Source organism: Mustela lutreola, chromosome 13, assembly GCF_030435805.1.
Source record: "Mustela lutreola isolate mMusLut2 chromosome 13, mMusLut2.pri, whole genome shotgun sequence".
In the NCBI taxonomy this organism is placed as follows: domain Eukaryota; kingdom Metazoa; phylum Chordata; class Mammalia; order Carnivora; family Mustelidae; genus Mustela; species Mustela lutreola.
In genome coordinates, this window is record NC_081302.1 from 82276299 (window position 1) to 82298936 (window position 22638).

A 22638-nucleotide genomic window follows, 5' to 3' on the forward strand; every position below is an offset into this window, starting at 1 on the left:
CATGTTCTGCCTATGGTTTGACTCTGACATTTTTATTTTTTTCTTTAAGGTCAGTCCAGCTTGATTCAGTAGCAAAACAGATAAGTGAGTTACCTATTTTTCACAGAACAAAGTTCTGGTTTTATGGTTTTTGTTTTGTTTTTTTTTTTTTTTTTTTTGGTTCACCCAAACAAGTATATTTTGAGTGCTGATGAGATGAATACTGACCCTCAAAAAGGTACCTTCCAGTTACCCATAATCTTTATGATGCTTAATCTATTGTGCAAATTTGTGCTGTGTAACCTAAAAAAGGATCTTTTTTAAGGCCATTAAATTCAGATGGTGGCTACTATATTAGAACTATTTCAGTTATCACTGAAGGAAACCTAATTTAAACTAACTTATGCAGAAGAGAGAACTGGTTGATTCATGTAACTGAGAAATATAGGAATAAAGTTTGGAAGCATTTGCAACCCAGGGGTATAGGAGTACTTAGATTGGCCAGGCCGAGGTCCTGTGCATGTGGCTGTAACTGTAAGGTCTATAAGTAGTCACTGCTGCTGTAACACTTGGAAGAAGGGTTCTGTAATCAGGAGAACAAAGTGCAAATAGGCGTCATTGAGCTCCTCCTCCTCTTCTTTTCTCCCTCATTTTTTTATTGAGAACTTGCCCCGTGCACTCTTCTAAGAATTCTGTATGTATCACTTCACCTGAAATCTTGCAACAACCACATGAAGTAGGTATGGTTATATCCATATTTTCACAGATAGCCAAACTTAGACATGGTAAAGGAAATACTTTGCTTAGGATCATGCAGCAAGTGGTGTGTTTCAAACTCAGGCCTATTAGTTCCAAACTGGTGCTCTTAATCAGTACTCTTTCTTTTCCCCATTCCATGAATTTTAAAAATATGCTTTACTACACTTAGTAATATTAGCCCACATTCTAGAAAAGGGCACGTGCATTCTATCCAGAGTCCCATCCAAGTGGGGCTCATATAGGCAAACTGGGCAGAGCAGGAAGCTGCTTCCCTGGAGTGTATGGTGGTGCTGCTGCCTTCCCTTTGCTTTGAAGTCTTGTGTTCTTCTGGTTTGCCTGTGCTGCTTAGAAGCCCAGTTCCTGCAGTTGATCTGTTTATCCAGACCCAGCCAGTTCTCTGGACTCCTAGGGTCACTTCCTTTCCTTAGATGATCTTAGTTCTACATTGTGGTTCCCCAGGTACTGCCTGGGATGGCTGTGGGGTGACTCTACTGGGCAGGATGGTAGTAGCCTTGACATTCCTGATTAATTCCCTTTTTTCACCCTCTAAGAATGTGTATGTTTATTATTCACTTTTGAATATCCACTGACCTAAAATTCAAATACAAAGAGACTTCTGACCAAGTTTGAATAACAGGAACCAAATTTGCCTCCTGCATGTACAACTAAAATCAGTCTCATCAAGCCTATGAGACAGTGGTATACAGATGTAGTGAAGCTGTCACTGTAAGCCCCTGATCCCTGCAAAAGGGAAAAAAAACCCAAGTGACACAATGGCCCCAGCTCTGTTCTTGGAGGAACTTCCAAATTATAGCCAAGCAGTGGGGCCTGCAAGTAGAGCACAGTAGTCTCCCTGGGCAGAACCATTAGAACTGGGGGACCATGGAGGCCAAGGACCTGCAGTCCAGAGAGGGGAACGCTGCATGGACCACAAGGAAAGAACCCTATGAAAAGAGCCAGGGACTGCAGCTTGCACAGGGCCATGTGTTGTTCATGCTCCCACCAGCCAAAGTAGAAAAAACTTGATAATTTGTGGAATAGCAGGTAGAATCCTCAGAAAGGCACTGCCTCATGAGTGGTACAAAATTAGGCCTAGACTTATCGTGGCTCTGGTCCCTTTAAAAAAGAGGGCCTCTCTCAAGTATTGTTTCTTAACAGTGGCGCTGGTTTTGTTTTTTGTTTTTAGGTTATAGGTTTATAGACCAATTGTGTGCAAAGTACAGAGAGTTCCTATAAATCCCCTTTATCCTCTTACAGTTTTCTGTTATTGGCATCTTTTATTAGTGTGGTACATTTGTTACAATTGATAAGATCATATTATTAACTCAAGTCCTTAGTTTACATTTGGGCTTTTTCTGTGTTGCACTGCCTGTGAGTTTTGACAAATGTGTAATGGGCGGCATCCACTATGACAGTGTCGTACAGCATCATTTCACTGCTGTGACAGTCCCCGTGCTCCATGTGCTCATCCCTGCTGCCTCCTCCCGCTCCACCATCCCGGCAACCGCTTATCCTTTTACTGTCTCCATAATTTTCCCTTTCCCATAATGTCTTGTGGTAGGAATCATAGTGTGTAGCCTTTTCAGATTGGCTTCTTTCACTTAGCAAAATGCATTTAGGTTTTCTCTATGTCTTCTCATGTTTTGGTAGCTCATTTCTTTTAGTGCTGTTAATTCTGTTGTGTAGAGTTCAAAAATTTATTTTTTTTTAATTCATTCACTTGTTCATTGTTTATTTACCCATTCCCCAACTGAGGGACCTCTTGGTTGCATCCAGGTTTTGACAATTATGAATAAAGCTGTTGGGAATATTTATGTGGAGGTTTTTGTACAGACATGTTTTCAACACATTTGAGTATATACCAAGAAGTGTGATTGCTGGATCGTATGATAGAAATATGTTTAGTTTTGGAAGAAACTGCCAAGGTATCTTTTAAAGTGGCTTGTATCATTTTGCATTCCCACCAGCAATGAATGTCAGTTTCTGTCACTCTACATCCTCGCAGCATTTGGTGTTGTCAGGGTTTTGGATTTTGGCAATTCTGATAGGTGTGTTGTGGCATCTCATTGTTGTTTTAATTTGCATTTCCCTGATGACATGTAATGTGTGGCACATCTTTTCATATTCTTACTTGCCATCTGTATGACTTCTTCGGTGTGGGGTTTAGCAGACCTTTCATTTACTTTTTATCAGGTTGTTTCTTGTCTTGCTGTGGAGTTTCAAGAGTGTTTTGTATGTTTCAGATACCAGTTTTTATCAGAAATGTGTTTTGCAAAGGTTTGCTTCTAGTCTGCAGCTTGTCTTTTCATCCTCTTAACAGTGTCTTTTGCAGAGCAGAAGTTTTTAATTTTAATGGAGTCCAATTTATCAATTCTTTCTTTCATGGAGTGTGCTTTTGATGCTATCTCTAAGAAGACACATTGTCAAACACAAGGTCACTTAGATTTTCTCCTGTATTATCTTCCAGGTGTTTTATAGTTTTGTGTTTTACATTTAGGTCTACGATGCATTTTGAGTCAATTTTTCTGGAAGGCATAAGGTCTGTGTCTAGATTTACTTTTTGCATGTAGGTGTCCTGTTGTTCTAGCACCATTTGTTGAAAAGACTATCCTTTCTCCTTTTTAGTATCTTTGTTCCTTTGTCAGAGATTAGGTGACTGTATTTGTTTGGGTCTACTTCTGTTCCATTTTTCTATTTGTGTATTCTTTTGTTAATTCCACACTATTTGGATTACTAGTGCTTTTTTTTTTTTTTCTTCTTCCTCTTCAATATTGTGTTTATCCTTCTGGGTCTTTGCCTCTCATATAAACTTTAGGATTAGTTTGTTGAAATCCACAAAATAATTTGCCGGGGTTTTGACTGAGATTGCAATGAATCTATAGATCACACTGGGAAAAGTTGACAGCTTGACAGTAGTTTTCCTAACCACGGTCTTGGAATATCTCTTTACTTATTTAGATCTTTGCTTTCTTTCATCAGAGTTTTGTAGTGTTCCTCATATAGATCTTGTTAATTTTTATAGTTTTATTTTTTATGCACGTATAATTAACATACAGTGTTCTGTTAGTTTCAGGTGTACAATATAATGATTCAACAGTTCTCAGTGCTCATCGTGATAAGTGCATTCTCAATCCTCTTTATCTGTTACACCCATCTTCCAGTTTTTTTTCCTCTGTACTTAAAAGTCTTTTTTTACAATAACCAAACTGTGCAAAGAGCCCAAATGTCTATCAACTGATGAATAAAGAATGTATATAGACACAATGAAATATTACTCCTCCATCAAAAGAATGAAATCTTGCCATTTTCAGTGATGTAGATGGAACTAAATGGTATTGTGCTAAGTGAAATAAGTTAGACCGAGAAAGACCAATACCATGTGATCTCACTCATATGTGGAGTTTAAGAAACAAAACAGATGAACATGTGGGAGGGGGGAAAAGAGAGGGAAACAAATCACTAGAAACTCTAACAGATAGAGAACAAACTGAAGGTTGATGGAGGGAGGTGAGTGGGGGATGGGCTAGATGGGGGTTGAGTGAGTATTAAGGAAGACACTTGTTATGATGAATACTGAGTATTGTATGTAAGTGATGAATCATTGAGTTCTACTCCTGAAACCAGTATTTCACTGTGTGTTGACTAAAAGTTAAATGAAAAAACAATTAAAAAAAAAAGTCTTTTTTGGTCGCCTCTTTTTTGTTCGTGTGTTTTGTTTTTTAAATCTCACATATGAGTGAGATCATGTGGTATTTGTCTTCTTCTGGCTTGTTTCACTTAGCATTGTATATATAACCTCTAGGCCCATGCATGTTGTTGCATATGGCAAGATTTTATTATTTTTTTATGGCTGAGTAGTGTTCCATTACATACACACACACACATACACACACCTATATATATCTATATATATACATACACCTACATACATAGATATATTTATCTGTGGATGGATGGATACTTGTATTGCTTCCATATCCTGGCTATGGTAAACAGTGATGCAATAAACATGGAGCATATATATTTTTGAATTAGTGTTTTCATTTTCATTTTCTTTGGGAAAATACCTTGTAGTGGCATTACTGGATCATAATGGTAATTCTATTTTTAATTTTTTGAAGAACCTCCATACTGTTTTCTACAGTGGTTGCACCAGTTTACATTTCCACCACCAGTGCACAAGGGTTCCTTTTTCTCCACATCCTCATCAATGCTTGTTATTTCTTGTGTTTTTTATTTTAGTCATTCTCATTGGTGTAAGGTGATGTCTCATTGTCGTTTTGATTTGCGTTTCCCTGATAATGAGTGATGTTGAGTATCTTTTCATGTATCTATCTCTTGGTCATCTATATGTCTTCTTTGGAAAATGTCTATTGAGGTCCTCTGCTCATTTTTTAACTGGATTATTTGGGGAGTTTTCTTGGTGTTGTATAAATTTTTTATATATTTTGGATATTAATCCTAATAATATATAATGCATTATATATATATTTTGGGATTATCTTGATCCCAAAACCAGGCAAAGACCCCATCAAGAAGGAGAATTATAAATCAATATCCCTGATGAATATGGAGAGTAAAATTCTCAACAACATCCTAGCTATTAATAGGATTCAACAGTACATTAAAAGGATCATCTATCATGACTAGGTGGGATGATCTAATTAAAAAAAATGTTTTTCTGCTCATTACTTTGGATTTAATTTGTTCTTATTTTTCTAGTTTCCTAAGGTATAAGCTTAAATTACTGACTTTAGATCTGTCTTCTTTTCTAGTATATGTATTAATTGCTTTGACTCTTCTTATAAGCATTGCTTTCATTGGATCCCACAGATTTGTATAAGTTGTATTTTCATTTTCATTTTGTCCAAAATATTTTAAAATTTTCCTTGAACTTTCTTTTACCCTATGTTAGTAAGGAGTGTGTTGTTTAATCTCTAAATACTTTGGTCTTTTCCAACTATCCTTCTGTTATTGATTTCTAGATTAATCCAGTTGTGGTCTGAGAACATTCATTGTATGATGTCTGTTCTTTTAAATTGTTAAGATGTATTTTATTTCCCACAATGTGGCCTCTCTTGGGTAATATTCCTTGTGATCTTCAGAAGAATGTGTATGCCACTGTTGTTGGATAAACATTGCCTGGATGTCTGTTATATTCAGTTAATTGTTGGTGCTCTTCAGTTCAACATGTCCTCACTGATTTTCTGCCTCTTGGATCTGCATTTCTGACAGGTGGATAGTGAAGTCTCCAACTATAATACTGGATTCATCTGTTTCTCCTTGTAGTTCTGTCAGTTTTTACCTCACATATTTTGATGTCCAGTTAAAATGCAATAAGGGTTTTATGGACAGTAAGGATTGTCACGTCTTCTTGGAGAATTGACCCTTTTACCACTGTCAAATGCCCATCTTCATCCCTGATTCCTTTGTTTTCTCTGAAGGCTGCTCTGATTGGAATTAATGTAGCTATTCCAACTTTCTGTTGCTTAGTGTTGGCATGGAATTCCTTCTCCATCCCTTTACTTTTAACCTACCTGTATTTTTACAACTGAAGTCAGTTTCTTACAGATGACAAAGAACTGGGTCTTGTTTTTCTCAACTTTGCTGACTATTTTAATTGTAATATTTAGACCATCGATGTTTAAAGTGATTAGTCATATAATTGGGTTAATGATAATAGCATTATCATTATTGAAGAATAATGATATAGCATATCACCATGTATGAATAACATCTATTTCTGTTCTTTGCCCTTACGTTTTCTCCCTTTTCTTTAATTGTCTTCCACTCTTCTTTTTCTGCCTTACGGTTTTATTTGAGTGCTTTATATGACTCCAGTTTTAATCCTCCCTTTTTCCCAGTTTTTAAGCATTTGTCCTGACATTTACACTCTAAATCCATCTCAGATAATACTGCACTGCTTCATGGTTTGTGCAAGCAGCCAGTACTTCTGTTTAGTCCTCCTTAACATTGCTCTCCTGGATTTCACTTATCTATAAGCTATAATCTCCTCATGCATTGTCACTATTATTATTCAGAAGAAGCTGTTATGCATTAGGTCATTTAAAAATAAGAAATAAAAATATTTGCTTTTATATCTTCCATTTATTCCTTCTCCAGCACTCCTGTTTTCTTCACATAGATCCAAGTTTCTGACTTCCATCATTTTCCTACTTCTTGAAGAACTGTTTTTAGCATTTCTTGCAAGTCTACCAGTGAGAAATTCCCTCAATTTTTGTTTCTTCAAGAAAGTCCTTATTTCTCCACCATTGGAGGGTAATTTTGTTGGAAACAGAATTCTAGGTTTGTGGGTTTTTCAATTCTTTAAGTATTTTCTACCATCCTCTTTTCTGTTGCATAGTTTCTGAAGAGAATGCAGATGTAGTTCTTATTCTTGCTCCTGTACAGGTGAGATGCATTTTTTCCCTCTTCATCTTTTTTGGAGATTTTTTCCTTGTCTATGATTTTCTGCAGTTGAAATATGGTATTCCCAAGTGTGTTTTCCACCCTGCTTGGTGTTTGTCCTTCATTTGGAAAGTTCTCAGCCATTATTACTTCATTTATTTCTTCTGTTCCTTTCTCTCTCTGTTCTCATTCTGTAATTCCCATTACACATACATTTTATCCTTTGTAATTATCCCACAATTCTTTGGGTCTTCTCTTCTTTTTCATTCTTCTTTCTCTTTGCATCATACTCTTGAAAGTTTTTACTGACATTTCTTCAAGCTCACTGATAGTTTCCTTGGTCATGTCCAGTCTACTGATGAGCATTTCCTTTGATTCTTTTTTAGTTCCCCTCTCTCTGTTACATTACCCATGAATCTTGTGTTTTGTTTTTCTTTGTCTGTCTGTTTGTTTGTTTAGAACCCATTCTGAATTTTCAGTCTGGTTATTCTAACATTTTTAACATACATGAATCTGGTTCTGGTGATTGTTCTGTTTCTTCAGACTGTGGTTTTGGTCCTTTATTGTGACTTGAAATTGTTTTATATAAGTTGGACATGAAGTACTCACTGGCTGGGAGTTAGTTAGGTTCTGTTTCCTTTTGCAGTAGCTGTGGTGTCGGAGGCTGAAGTTTTTATCCCTTCCAGACCCCTCCCCACCCCTTCCTACTTACCTACCTATGTCTCTGATGTTGTATTTGGGTTTCTTTGGGAACTTGTACTTAAGTAAGATCTGACATGTGCAGTTTTTCAGTTGTATTCACCTGTTATTTTATAGGATCCCCATTGCTGTGGTGGTGAAGCAGGGTGGGAAGGATTTGTTCTAAAGTTCTGTCATTAGGTCTCAGCCTGTTATAGAGCTGGTGCCCCTCAGCTCTGACTTTTATAAGTGCTTTTCAAATCGCCTTCCCTGCTTTGATGAGACAGGGGCATTGGGTTGGGTATTTCTTTCTTCTACATAAGTTAGGCTCTGGTAAGACAGTTTCTTTTGAGGGCAACCTTATTAAGAATAAGCAGAATGTTCTGGTATATTTCAAATGGCTGTTTTTTCCTTCTCCCTGTTGGAAGCATTGAGAGAATTTTTCTCTATCTTTACTGTGAGAACCTGGTAGGGCTCCTGCAGGTAAAATTAAAATGTGGGGGACTCCCTCCCTTAAACTGGGCCTCCCTGGAGTTTTTAACTCTCAGATTTGTCCACACTGAGCCTCTAATTTGTCAACTGTAGTTTAAATTTTCCTACCTCAGTGCTAGTCCCCACTGGAGAGTTCTGTAAATTGTGATTCTCTGTATTTGCCTGTTTATCTTTATATATTTGGGGGCAGCAGTTTGCTCTGTGACCTCAGTTCTCTGCTGGATACAAGAAGAGGTATTGGCTTTTTAGTTTCTTGAGCATTTTACTTGTTAGGGTGGAATAATGCCTTCCAGGTTCCCTGTATGCTGAAACAGACACCAGAAGCCTCCATTTTTTCCTGTTTTTACAAATATTTTCTCCCTCTTTTCCATGATGTCCCTTTCTTTTGTGCCCTAACACCTCTGACTTTTCTTCTCTTCCTTTTTATCTCTTCATCTGGAAGACTGCTGCTGGCCCTCTTCTCACACTGCACCACCCTTTTCTAGTAACCCCTCTCCTCTACAGCTTTAATTAACTCCTGAGCAATGAAGACTCAGTCTTAACTGAGTGTCTGACATCTTATGGGCACTTAATAGTCAGTGTCTCCAGAACTGAATTTATTTTCTGTGACTCCTCTTTCTCCCACAACTGCACCCCACCCTCCTTTCTTCTCCCACAAACATACCTGTTGGGTTGGTGGCTCCAGAAATGCAGGAGGAACAATAGAAATGACTGCCGCGCCGCCATCTTTCAGCTCCCTCCCCGCTCTTCCTCAACCCTTGACTCTCCTGCCAAAAGGTTGTATGGCCAGGTCATGGTCTCCATAGGTAACCTGATACCTATGCAGGAAACAGAAGTATCAGGACGCCCCACCCCATACCCTCTGATCACCAGATACCCTACCATATATGGATGTGAGCCCATGCCCTGCCTTGGCCTGGTAAAAGATCCCCGCTGACCCCCTCCCAGTGCGACTTCCCCGACTCTGCTTTCCAGAGTAGCAGAACCTCGCCTGAGGGTTCCCACCTCCTCCAGGCACAACTTTCCTGGCTCCCTTCTCCTGAGCCCTGAAACTTCACCGGAGAGCGCCTTTAATAAATCTTGCCTTGTGCCTGCCTCGCCTGGTGTCGTGTTTATCTCGCCTATAAAGCCTTACAATACCCATCCTCCCTTCTTTTTACCTGCTTAGTGCTCTGATTAAATGACTCTGCCACCCCAACCATCTGGCTCAAGCCAGAAACCTGTGTATTGTTCTAGACCATTCTTACTCACTCACACAGTCCCGCAACATTTCATCTCAAAGAGAAACAACTTCATACCTGCCTCCTCATCCGTGACCCCACTGCCTTTGCTTATGTTCAGACCCTAGTTTACTGTCTGTTCTCCCTGCCTCTCCTGCATTTCTCCCTGCACACTGTCAGCCTTGCAGTGTTCCAGAAAGCATCAGATTGCTTCTCTGTTGCCTATAAAAGCAGTCTTCCATGTCTCCCACTCTGTGAACAATTCATTGAGATTGTGGATATACTGCATTAGAAATTTTGCTCAGATTTATTTTTATTTCAACTTGTAAAAATGTATCCTTTTTTTTTTTTTTTTGCTTTTAAAATGTAGTAGAACAGCAGCACATGAATATAATTTATAAATATACATATATTAAGGTTTAATAGCTAAAAATTCTTTTAATGATTTGGCTGCATAATGAAGAAGTTGAGAGACCACATACCTACAATGTGAAATCCCAATCCCTCAGGTTTGTATGTGAGGCCCTCTGTTCTCTGGACCCTGCCCACGTGTGTCTGGATTCCCTCCATCTCTTTTCCCGTTGATCCCCGCCGTCAGGAACTGGCTCCTATTTAGCCACTGGTTTAGGAGTTTCCAGGCTGTTTCATGACTTCACACTGTTGCTTCTCCCTGGAATACCCTTATTGCTACTTCTCTCTGCCCTTAATCCTTATCCCCACGCCACCCAGCAGACTCCTGTTTCTGAATTCCTTTCTCTGACGCCCTCCTGTTTCTACCCTCTCTTCCACAAGGGAAGTCATAGTACCCATACCTCTTGCTGTCCTGCTGTCTTTGTCCTTCCCTCAGTCCTCTGACTGTGTCTCTAGTGCCAGCTCTGCTGCTGCTCCAGGAGGAGACCAAAATTGTCTGTCCACCTCTCTGTCCCCTTCACGGTGAACTCTTTAGAGAGACACGCCCCTCTCGTTCCTTACCTCCAGCAAACAGCAGGCTTCTTCAGAACCTGCACAAGCATATGGATCCCTGAGTGAAGACACTGAACTGCTGACATATATCTTTCACTAGTGAGATTCTGTTTTTATGAAAAATTGATCAGGAATTAAGTTGTAAACTTGTGGATTTCGGTAGTCAAAATTTCTTTTGTGGTGTAATTTAGACATGCTCACTAAATCCAGTCATCCATTTAGTAATAAGCATATGTTTGTCTATGTTTTGCATCAAAGTTGATACGTATTTTGTTTTTATTTTAATTAATTAATTTTTCTTGAAGTATAGTTGGCACACAATGTTATGGTAGTTTGCGGTGTCCATCATAGTGATAAGACAAGTTTATGTGTAATGCTATGCTCGTCACAAGTGTGGCTACCTTCTGGCACCCTAAGTATATATTTTGTTAGTTCCAGAGAGTAGAAATAGAATAAGCACCTACAGTTACTCTAGAGTCATTCTTTCTACTGTGGTCATAAAGTTTGGCCTGACCTAGTGACTTAGAAGTGACCGTTGACATCACATATTCTGGATGTGATTTGGCTTATGTTGGAAGAGGGCATTTGGAAGAGAGCCATTTTTGAATGAAGAATAATTAACCTTGCCAGTATGTTATGCTTTATTTAAGGTACTTAACTGTAAAGCAGATAAATTAAGATCTGATTGTTGATGTTTCAGAGATTTTTTCCATTAACAAATATCTTACTAGAGGTAAGATTTAAATTCACTTAGGATGCTTCAGGACTTGAGTTTGTGATATAAGACTTTTTTTAAAAGAAAACAACATATTTCATATTTCATTATTGCTCAAATATCTCATTATTGGTCAGATTCTGTCTGTAGGTATGCATAAAGGAATGTGTGTGGTATGGGTAATTGAGATAGATGGGTTGTTTAATGAAGTCAGTGCAAGTAAATAATTTGTGAAGGATGAAGTTTAGGAAATGGTGTGTCTACCTTAATTACTCATTACTGATACTACTCTTATACTAAGAATTACTACTTACCACTCTTACGGCTCAGAATAATTAGACTGCCTTTCTTCTGACAATCTCTCGAAAGATAGAGATGTTCCTATTTGTTTTCAATCCTTTGTTTTACCTACCATGATCCTAAATTTTAAATGAAGAAATTGAAATAAACAACAATGCCATTGGACCTCTCTTTTTTCTTTTAGGTATAATATTGAGCCCAGTTTATATTGCCCATTTTTCTCCCTTGGAGCATGCATGGAAGGCCTAAATATTTTGTTTACCAAACTGTTAGGAATTACGTTATATGCAGAGCAGCCTGCGAAAGGAGAGGTGTGGTGCGAAGATGTTCGCAAACTGGTAAGCATTCAGTGAGTGTCTAGTGGCACTCCTTTATCTCTGGGGTTTGGTAATCAAGTTAATAGCAGTTTTATCCTCAAGGCAGCTTGAGGCAAGGCAGCTTTGCCATGATGGGAGCGTGGCTCACCTTACTTCTGTTTCATGGAGAGTTCAAGTCATTGCTTCTGACTTACAAAAAAACCATTTTTCTCTAAAATCAACTGATAGAAACATATACTAGCAGAGTGAATTCTCTGAAACAATTTTTTTTTTTTTTTTTAGGGACTTGACAGAAAGTTGAATCTTTGTATGTTGACAAATTCTGGATAATGAGAAATTTGTCACTATTTTTCATATTCCTGCAGTGCTCAGTGTCCCTTTTAGGTAGTTCCAGAATTTATTACATCTGTCACTTTTCTTCTTTTTTTTTTTAACCACCTTCCCATCTTGTAGGAGCCTATATTTTATAATATATTGATTTATATCCCGTGTTGTGACCTTGAGCCTGGCGTCCACCCCTTCTCCTATTAGGACCCACTTTATTTGAGATATCAATATGTTCATTTTTTCTTGATAAGATTATGAGGATTTATGGACTTACTATCACAAAGGCTCGGTTGTTGCTGTTACTCTGTTTTACTTTCTGCCTATATGCATACCACACTATTTCAAGGGACGGAAGCTCTCTGATGGTCTCCTGGCTGTGTTCTGTGAGAATGGAATAGGCGTGGTGATAGAATTGAAGGGTAGAGTGGGAGCACGCTTTATCACCGCACTGATTACCTGATTATCTGTGCATTGTGTACTTCACAAAGTGGTGGAGACTGATAGAGTGCAGAGATACGATGAGAGAAAAACTGGCAAGAGTGAAAGGACAGAATGGAAGTAATGAAAAGCTTTCCCCATTAGAGTATGAGCCCATCAGGCTTCCCCCACTAGAGTTCGAGCCCGCCAGGCTTCCGCCGCTGTGGGGTGTGGGCCCCATGTGGGCAGCACTCTTTGTCAGTTTGGTTCACTGCTGATATCTGAATGCCTTGATAAATTCCAAATACCTACTTGGTGCTTAAGAGATACTTGTTGATCTAAAGAATATATGCCTGCACGAAGTTGTAGTGCATAAAGCTGAGGTTCTCTGTGGCAGAATCCTTAAGTTGTGACAAGACAAAGGAGGCAAGCTGGAGGCCAGCTGTTGAGCTCTCCATGAGCCGTGTGTCTTGTATAGGCCCAGTTTGAGGGAAGAGCATAAATAATGATATTACTGATCTTCAGCTAAAGCCAGAAGCAACCTTCTGTTATATCTGAATTCAGGGGTTAGCATTTGGGGGCATATATCTACATTTAGATCTAAATTAAGATTGAGATCTAGAACTGTCAAGCCAGCACTTGTTTCCAAGTGTGTGGGGGAGGTCTGTGAACAGTCTGAAGAGCTGGGTTTGGTCTCGGTGTTTGAGGCGCCGGCAGTCGGGGCAAAGGGCTCAAACAAGGAGGGTTGCCGCTCCTGGACAGAACCCCAAATCCAATTCTTCTGAGCGGTGAGCGGGAAATAGATCATTTATTTCTAGATCATGTGGGATGTAGAAAGAAATGAAATGTCTATAGTTATGACTATGGATATTTTATATTTAGATTCTTGTTAGGGATGTGTTTCCACTTTGAGAGTTTCTGATGGCTTCATTCATCACTAAATGTAATTTTTTTCCAGGCTGTGGTTCATGAATCTGAAGGATTGTTGGGGTACATTTACTGTGATTTCTTCCAGAGAGCAGACAAACCACATCAGGTGATGCTTTATGTGACTTTATGTTTCCACAAAAGTTACTTTATGTGACTCAGTGTTTCCAGGACTCAATTTCAGTTTCCCCATCTGAACAATGAGAGAGCTGCCTCAACGGGTTATAGTGAAGAATAAGTGATACAATGTATGTGACTATCAGCCTGTTAGAGAAAATTACTCCAAATTTCCCCCTTTGTGATAGAGTTTATTGCTTCTGAGCGATAAAGACAATAGATAGGAGGGTGCCTGGGTGGCTCAGTGGGTTAAAGCCTCTGCCTTCGGCTCAGGTTATGATCTCAGGGTCCTGGGATTGAGCCCCGCTTTGGGCTTTCTGCTGAGTGGGGAGCCTGCTTCCTCCTCTCTCTCTCTGCCTGCCTCTCTGCCTACTTGTGATCTCTGTGTGTCAAATTAATAAATAAATAAAATATTTTTTAAAAAGACAATAGAGAATGAGAAGTGTCTCCACACGTGGAAGGGGTACAGTAGACATTAGCATCCCTCCCCAGAGTAGCGCAGTGTCTGTCCCCTTCCTACTTGCTTGTGTACAGTTATCTACAGTTAGAGCCTGTGGATCTAAGCTGGTGTCGCATCACTTCAATACATATTTGTGGAGTAAATGAATGAATGAGTCAACACAAGCGCAAGGTGGTACTGTTGTTTTAAAAAACTTAAAAATTCTAGCAAAATAAAAAATATTAGGAAAAAGTGTCTATAACTAAATAAATAGAAGAATGGAATTAAGGTAAATTTGAACTGAGATGTCTTGGTGTAACTTTATATTCATTGAAACTGTTTCTTATTCTTCAGATCACCTAATATGTTCTTCTCTGGTTATGGTTTCTGATTCTTCCAGGATTGTCATTTTACAATCCGTGGAGGCAGATTAAAGGAAGATGGAAACTATCAGCTCCCAGTTGTAGTTCTTATGCTGAATCTTCCCCATTCCTCAAGGAATTCACCAACTTTATTAACTCCTGGAATGATGGAGAATCTCTTCCATGAAATGGGACATGCCATGCATTCTATGCTGGGCCGTACTCGTTACCAGCATGTCACTGGTGAGCCCAAAGAGGGGACGTCTGTTTAACAACCATCTCCTAAAAACATGTGTTTTATTTTAAACTGGAGTAAAAGGCACTTTATTTAGAAAAATCTGATCATTTAACATTGTCAGGTGGTTATTTCTTGTAGGTTGCCTCACCTTGTCCTTCTAGTTGTTATTCAACCAGATCATCTGACATTTTTCTGCTTCCTGCTAACGGTTCTGGCTGAGGACGGTCTCACTTGTCTTCTGAGTTTGCACTTTCACATTTTATCATATTTCATATGGATTTGAAGTTTTGGGCTATATGTGTCGGAATAAATATGTGTCTCCTTAGTACCTAGCACAGAGTTAGTAAGTGAAATAATATTGCCTCTTTTTCTCCAAAATCAGTTAGAATACATATTAAAACATGTTGAAAAAATATTTTCCTAAGCTTTTCCCCTGTATAAGATGACAGTTTTTCATGCTGGTGTGTGGCCATAGTTGATGATATTATATGCAGATTTTCCTCTTTGTTGTCTTATCTTGGAATCTTAAGCTCACTATCCTATATGGTCAGCTTTAGATCACCTGTTAAATTGCTTTCATTTAGTTATTTGTTAACTAACTTTGTTTACATAATATTTGGGGGGAGAAGAAGATACATAAAATGTCACCAAAAAGTTCTTACAGGATTTGTCACTTTAAGTTATTTTAAGTTTAAAATACAGCTTTTTTTTGCATTGGCTTTGTTATAAGAAGCAAACAGTGGTTTTAAAAAAGGTACTTTTAAAACAAATGAAGGGTATGGATAAAGAAGAAGTGGTATCTGTTTATACTATGGAACAGTACTAAGCCATAAAGAATGAAGTCCTGCCATTTGCAACAACACAGATGGAGCTAGAGGGCAATATGCTAAGTGAAATAAGTCAGACAGAGAAGGACAAAAAGCAGCTGATTTCACTTCTTTGTGGAATCTAAAAATCAAATGAACGAACAGACAAAAAGAAACCTAACAGATTTTTAAATACAGAGAGCAAACTGGTGGTTGCCAGAGGGGAGGGCATGGGAAGATGGGTGAAATAGGAGAAGGGGATTAAAAGGTATTAACTTCCAGTTATAAAATAAATAAGTCAAGGAGATGAAAAGTATAGCATAGGGAATAGAACAAATAAACAAACAAAAGTGAAGGGTAAAAGCATTTGGTGGGAGAATTTGGTAAATTAATACAAATGGTATATTAATTGTAAGAATGTTTTAATTTGTGTCTCATGTATAACCCAGAATAGCCAAGGATGGATTTGTTTGTAGAGGGTGTGAGCCATTGCTTTACAAGGTGTTTTATCCAGCTGTGCAAATATTTTGTTTTACTTTTGATATCTAGGAAAATATATGGGATTATAATAAACTTTTCTGCAAATATGTGCAATAATTTTATAGAAGTAAAATATTGATTTAATGAATTTAATCTTATCATAGTTCATCAGAAGTGCAAATAAAAGTTTTAAAAGAGTACATAAAAAGTAAGATAAATATTATTGATTTGATTCATGCCAACTCTTTTTCTTTTCCCCCCATTTTAGGGACCAGGTGCCCTACTGACTTCGCTGAGGTTCCTTCTATTCTGATGGAGTACTTTGCAAATGACTATCGAGTGGTTACCCAGTTTGCCAGACATTATCAGACTGGGCAGGTAGGGGAGCACTACAGTGGTGCCGTCCTCTGCGTGATGGCGGTCAGCTTTTCTGGACTGCTGCGTAACATGCAGCTCCTCAGAACTGTCACCCTCTCTCAGCGCCAGAATCCTTCCACCTTATTTTATTTTTTTTGCCAACCATTATGGTCACTGTGTTGAGAGATAGCTGCTCTGTATTCTATGCTATGTCCTCACCTTGTTAGTTCTCACAACTATCCCCTGAGGAAAGTGCTCTGTTCCTGTTTTCCAGATGCGGAAACAAGTGGACTCTGTAAAACAGGCTTTCAAACCAGCCTTGCTTTAGAAAAGCCAGTGGTCTTCCCTCTTTCGTTTATGCTTCTGAGTATTTGTTCTCTTGGTTTAAAATTTTCCAGTGTTTTCTAAAGCTGAATGGCCTGGCCATATTTCCCCATCAGGGCTTGCACAAGAAGTCTGAAAATTCCTGAAAATTTAGATTTCAATATTGGATATTGAATCCAATGGAATTCAATGGATATTGAATCCAATGGAAGTTTAAAGAGTTTAAAGTTTTATAAAGCAGGAAGACAATGAGAGATGTCTTGTAACGAGTTGACCATAACCATGACTATCAGTGTAGTGCAGTGTACTGTCCACATGTACTTTATGAAAGATCTTCTTTCACTTCTCAGAGAACTCTGATTATATAATATCATATAGGTTAGTGTTTCCCCCCTTAGACTCTATCTCCTTGAGTGCAGGTGTGAAATTATGGTCATCTTTGGGTCCTCAGCACTTAGAATCCTATAGTAGTTAAGAAGTATTAAAAAGAAATTATAAATGAAGGAATGAATGGAATCAGAAGAAGTGCCAAACCCACCTTTATATATGACCCTTTTTCTAATGTGATTTGGTCATTTCTGATTTTGGGGTCTTGATTTCTTGTCAACTGTAGAATAACAGAGGAGTTTCTGGCTAACTAATCTGACTGGGCCTTCATCATAATCTATCTCCATTATTGAGGTGACAGAATTGAGATACTGGTGATCCACTGGCCATGTGTCCATTATCCCACAGAGATAACAGGGCCAATAATGGAAACATGAGCCATCAAATAATAGCAGAGGCTGCCCATGCGTTCACATTTTGGGGTTTGGGAATGATCAGGAAGACCTGACTAAGTCCCTCCTTTGGTGCTTGCTCCCCTGCCCCCCTGCGCCTGTTGTAGGGGAGGAGAGCACACCGCACGTTGGGTCAGAGCTACACACACGGTGCACAGGACCATAAAGGAGAGCCGTGAACTTTGCCGGGGGTGCCGGGAGAGGGTATGTGCAGGAAGTGCTGGAGGAGCCAGGTCTGGAAAAAATATGTAAAGGGGGCAGTTTGCCAGTCGGCTCTCAGCAGCCCCTTTCCATCTCATTAAAATATATTTATTGAGAACACAGAGGACATACATAGTTCCTTCGGTCAGGAAGTAGTTACTGAGTTTTTATTATGTACCAGGCACTGTTCTCAGCATCTGAGAAATAGCCAGGAGTAAGTGAGACAGTGTTCTAACACTCAAGGTCTTTAAATCTCAGGGGAACTAAGACAGAGCTGAAGACAAGGTTATTCCAGCCCAAAGGAAAAGCCTGTAAAGTCATGGAAAAATCTGAGACCATGGCAAGATGCTGGTAGTGGTAAGAGCAGAAAGAGGAGAAAGGGGAGACAAAAAAAGACACTAGAATATTCTGGTTTTTAGGGTTCGCTCCCAGTCTCTTCAGTCCTCTTGCCCCTACACACTTTTTAATCCCAGCTCATTTACTAGACCACTGTTTGTGACTTGACTAGTTTTTCTTGGCAGTGTTTACACTGAGCTTTGCTATCACACTTCCTCTTGGGAGTTGTGTCTGGTCCTCTTGGCTCTCCGACAACTCTGCCCCAACCCATTTTCTCATTAGCCTTTGGCAGACAGCTTCCCTGGGTTCCATCTTTGAACTCCTGTCCTCGCTCAGCTCTGAGCAGGGCTTAAGTGAGGGCTTGCAAATATGTAGTGAAGTGGTGGTGAGGGCCAGAGTGAAGGCATTGGCCATGGGGGGCCTGGAGAAATAGAGTTCAAGAGCTATTGGAGACTTCATTGGAAGGATTTGAGGCTAGTTGAATAAGTGAGGTGAGCGAGGGGAATCAAAGATGGAGGCTCCATGAAGAGTGAATTCTGGAAGAGGTCCAAGTTTGAGGAGGGAAGACACAGTTCTTATTTGTCTGTATCCATGGGGCTGTTAGTAATACCAGAATTCTGAACTTGGAGAATTCTGAAATCCAGAATCAAATAGAACCTGAGGCGTGTGGCGGTAGTTGGCATAGAGTTGGCAGTTAAAGTGTGGCCTGTGAGAGAAAAGCAGGAGGCATCTGGAGAACCCGCATCACAAGAAAGGGGCTGTCTGAGGAGCTTGGATTGCTAAGGGGATCTGAACACTGAGGAGAACACACAGAGGTCAGAGTTAACTACAGGAGTGCACCCTGAGCCTCTCAGAGTCATACTTAAAGCAAAAAGTGAAATCTTGGCCTGAAATTCGCCATAGCTATTAAAGTCAGTTTTAAAAATGTTATCTATTTACAGAACAATCAGAAAAGCAAAGAAAGGCAAGAGCCACTGCTTGCAGGATAGTGTAATGTCCCCAAAAAGGACAGTTGTTATTTTATTATGGCATTCTTCCATAAGAAGAGCCATTTTTGAACAAGAGAGTTTTAAGAAAACAATATTAAGTCCAAAAATAAACTTCACACTAAAGGAAACAGGAAAGAAACAGTAAGCTGCTTTGAATTGATTCAAGTTTCAGACTCACAAGGCATGTCCAGTGGCTAAAGGGACTTACAGACACAGTCTCTAAAGAATTTAAAATAATTTTGTGATTCCTATGGAGAACAGAAGGAGTGCCAGGAGGCAAGGAACGTGTGAATGCCTTGAGTTTCACAAAGGGCTTGCCTCTTCTTGTCACTAATTAAGATACCAAGTGGCTAGATGATTTCATTTTAAGGGCAGTTCTAGCCTTAAGGACAAGGAGTTAATTCCTTAAAATCCAAGGCTTTGTAAATAAATGACAATAAAGCCCGTAAGAAGAATAACAGGGTTGTATCTTTATGCTTCATTTCCTAGTCTACTACATATATTAGGAAAGGATTTTTGTTTTACCATCATCTGGTGTATTCCAGAGAACTGTCTGAGTAAGGATAATGTATCAGTGACTTATTAACACCTCCAAGTATTTTATCTGAACTGGAGCATGGCATAGCCAATGAATTCCTTGTGGTCGAGGAATGAGAAGTATGCTTATCAGATTTACAGAGGCCGTACAGCTGTCAGAGATAACAAATGCCAGAGGTGCTCATTCCAGATTCAAAACTGTCTTGACAAGCGATAACATCAAAGTTGAAGCAGAATTTCTTGTCAATTAATCTTAAAATTAATAACACAAGTGGAGGAGGAGTACAGACTTGGTAGCTGCTCATCTGAAAAATTCCCAGGTTTTTGGACACGGTAGACTGAACCCGAATCTATAGTCTGATGGGGTTTCCCCACTGATCTCTTTCTGGCTCAGGCTACGTTAGGGACCTGTGCCCTCTGAGGAACTGAAGGTCACTGTCCCTCTTCTCTTCTCAGTGCTCCTTCCTTCCCACCTTGAGCCTAAACCCTTTCCAGTTGCTCCCAGTAAGTGGAAAATTATCTGCCGGTGGCCCCACACTTCTGGAAGCATGGTTCTTATTCTCCCTTAAACACTCTAAGATGCAACTTATTTTTAGTTGTACTAAAAATAATGTAAAAGTTACCACCTGAACCATGTTCTAGTGCGCCAGTCAGTGGGACGAAATACATTCTTAATTTTTGCTCCTGTCCCCACCATTCATCTCTAGAACTCTCTTCATCTTCCAAAACTGAAGTTCTGTCCCTGTTAAACAATTCCCCAGATCTTCTCCTCTGGCCCCTGGCAGCCACCTGTCTACCTTCTGTCTCTATGAACTTGACTACTCCAGGTACCTCATATCAGTGGAATCCTGCAGTATTTGTAACTTAGCACAATGTTTTTAAGGCTCATCATGTTGTAGACTCTGTCAGAGTTTCCTTCTTTTTAAAGGCTGAATAACATTCCATTGTGTGTATAGATCATATTGTATTGTTTCTTCATACATTGGTGGATACTTGGGTTTCTTCCACCTTTTGACTATTGTAAATAATGCTTCTAGGAACATGGTTTTACAAATGCCTGCTTGAGTCTCTGTTTTTCAGTTCTTTTGCATATATACCAAGAACTGAGATTGCTGGCTCTTGTAGAAATTCTATTTCAAATATTTTGTAGAGCCACTACGGAGTTCTCCCCAGTGGCTATATCATTTTATATTCCTACTTTGTGCACTGTTGAGCACAAGGTTCCCATTTTCCACATCCTCGTCAACACTTGTCATTTTCTGATACTTTGATAATAGCCATCCTAATGGGTGTGAGGTGGTGTCTCATTGTGGTGTTGATTTTCATTTGCCTAATGCTTAGCGATGTTGAAGATCTTTTTATGAGCTCTTTGACCATTTGGATATCTTCAAAGAATTGTCAGTTCAAGTCTTTCACTCATACTAAAATTCAGTTGTCTACTTTTTTGGTTGGGGTTTGTAGGAGTTCTTGATGTATTCTTAATGTTACTCCCTGATCAGATATATGATTTGAAAATATTTTCTCCCATTCTATGGGTTGCCTTTTCAGTCTGTTGATTGTGTCCTTCAATGTACAGTTTTAAATTTTGATATAGTCCAGTTAATCTGCTTTTTCTTTTGTTGGCTATGCTTTTGGTGTCATATCCATGAAATCATTGCCAGGTGTGATGTTATGAAGCTTTTCCCGTATGTTTTTTTCTAAGAGTTTTATAGTTTTAGAGTCTTATGGTTAGGTCTTTGATTCATTTTGAGTTAATCTTAGTAGATGATGCAACTTTTTCCCTCTTATTTTAGTAATTCTGAAACATCTCTTGTTAGTTATCTATTTATTTAATGGCCCTCCTCCCCATCTATTATAAAATCACAGGTACATTTTTTTTCTTTTTAAACAATGATTGCGTTCCTGGATTCAAGGAAATAAGATAGTCTTGGCCCAAAGTTAAAAATGCTAAGCACTTCCATAATGTAGTCTAAAAGCCTGATGCTTGACTCTCATCCCTATATATCCACATGTGGAAACTAGGCTGTCTCTGATTTTTAGATTATTTGGAGTACCCAGAGTTTTTCTCATTGTTATTATACAGGCAGGGATACAGATCAAATACCAATATCACACCACCCTATTTCCCTTCAGCAGCATCTGTCTCTGTCCCTTTTTGTCCATAGTTTCCAACCAATAATCTCTAAACCCCCTTAGTCCCCACCTTCCCCCCCCACATTTGCCTTGTTCCCATTTTTTCCTATAATACCCCCTCTGCATATCATATGGAGCAGGCGGCAAACTCAGTGTATTTCAATTGTACTTGAGTATTTTTGTTCAGTGTGGGATTCCACGTTTGGTAGTAACATTTTTGAGCTAGAAAACATTCTGAGGAGTGGCCTGCTGCACTGGTATAAAATTAGAAACCATCTCATATTAGGAATGGTGTAAGACTAGAAAAAAGAAACTGCAGCATATCGTATAATATCTGAAGGATGCCATGTCAGAGTAGAAAATGCAAATGTTTACGTCATTCCAGGAAAAAACCAATGGTACTGGTAAAATAGTGGATGGGGATTATAATGGATCTGGTTTCCATTCAGTAGATTCTTCTCATGAGTGATTCAGAAGGAAAAGCCTCTGAAAGTAGTAAACTTTTTTAATTTAATACTTAATGTTGCAAAATAACATTTGTAGAATGAGCAGCTGTGAAGCCGCCATCCAACTTAAAAAGTAAAACATTACCATATGCTCCTGTCTGGAAGGACAGCCTGAATTCTCACTAATTTTTGCTTTAAAATATTTTTTTTGCCACATGAGTTATTTATTCTTAAGCAGTGTGGTGTTTAGTTTTGTTTTTGAGCTGTGCAAAAGTGGTATTATACTGTTTGTAATCTGCGATTTGCTTTTTCCAGTTAAATGCCTGAAGCTCCTCGGGGGTGCCTGTAGCTCCAGTGTATTTACTTTCAATTCAGTATAACATCCCATCATTTCTGAGGTCATTCTTCTGTCGCTGGGCACATGGCTTCTTCCAGGTTCTTGCTAGTTCACACAATTCTGCTGTGAGCAATTTTACACCTTGTATTTTCATGTGGAAGCCTGGAGTTGCTGGGTGTATAGGGGCTGTCTGTTTTTAAGTTTATGTGATAATGCCAACTTGCTTTTCAAAATACTTGAGCTTATTTGCCCTCC

At 39.0% G+C, this 22638-nt stretch overlaps 1 protein-coding gene across 2 annotated transcripts in view; it reads left to right on the forward strand.

Moving 5' to 3' along the window:
• MIPEP (mitochondrial intermediate peptidase) overlaps window positions 1-22638 on the forward strand; it is a 170314-nt gene that overhangs the window by 52933 nt on the left and 94743 nt on the right. For both annotated transcript variants that reach the window (XM_059143887.1, XM_059143889.1), the window contains exons 11-14: window positions 11699-11852; window positions 13534-13611; window positions 14459-14663; window positions 16213-16322. In XM_059143887.1, the coding sequence (XP_058999870.1) occupies window positions 11699-11852; window positions 13534-13611; window positions 14459-14663; window positions 16213-16322 (547 nt within the window). The remainder of the gene's footprint in view (window positions 1-11698; window positions 11853-13533; window positions 13612-14458; window positions 14664-16212; window positions 16323-22638) is intronic.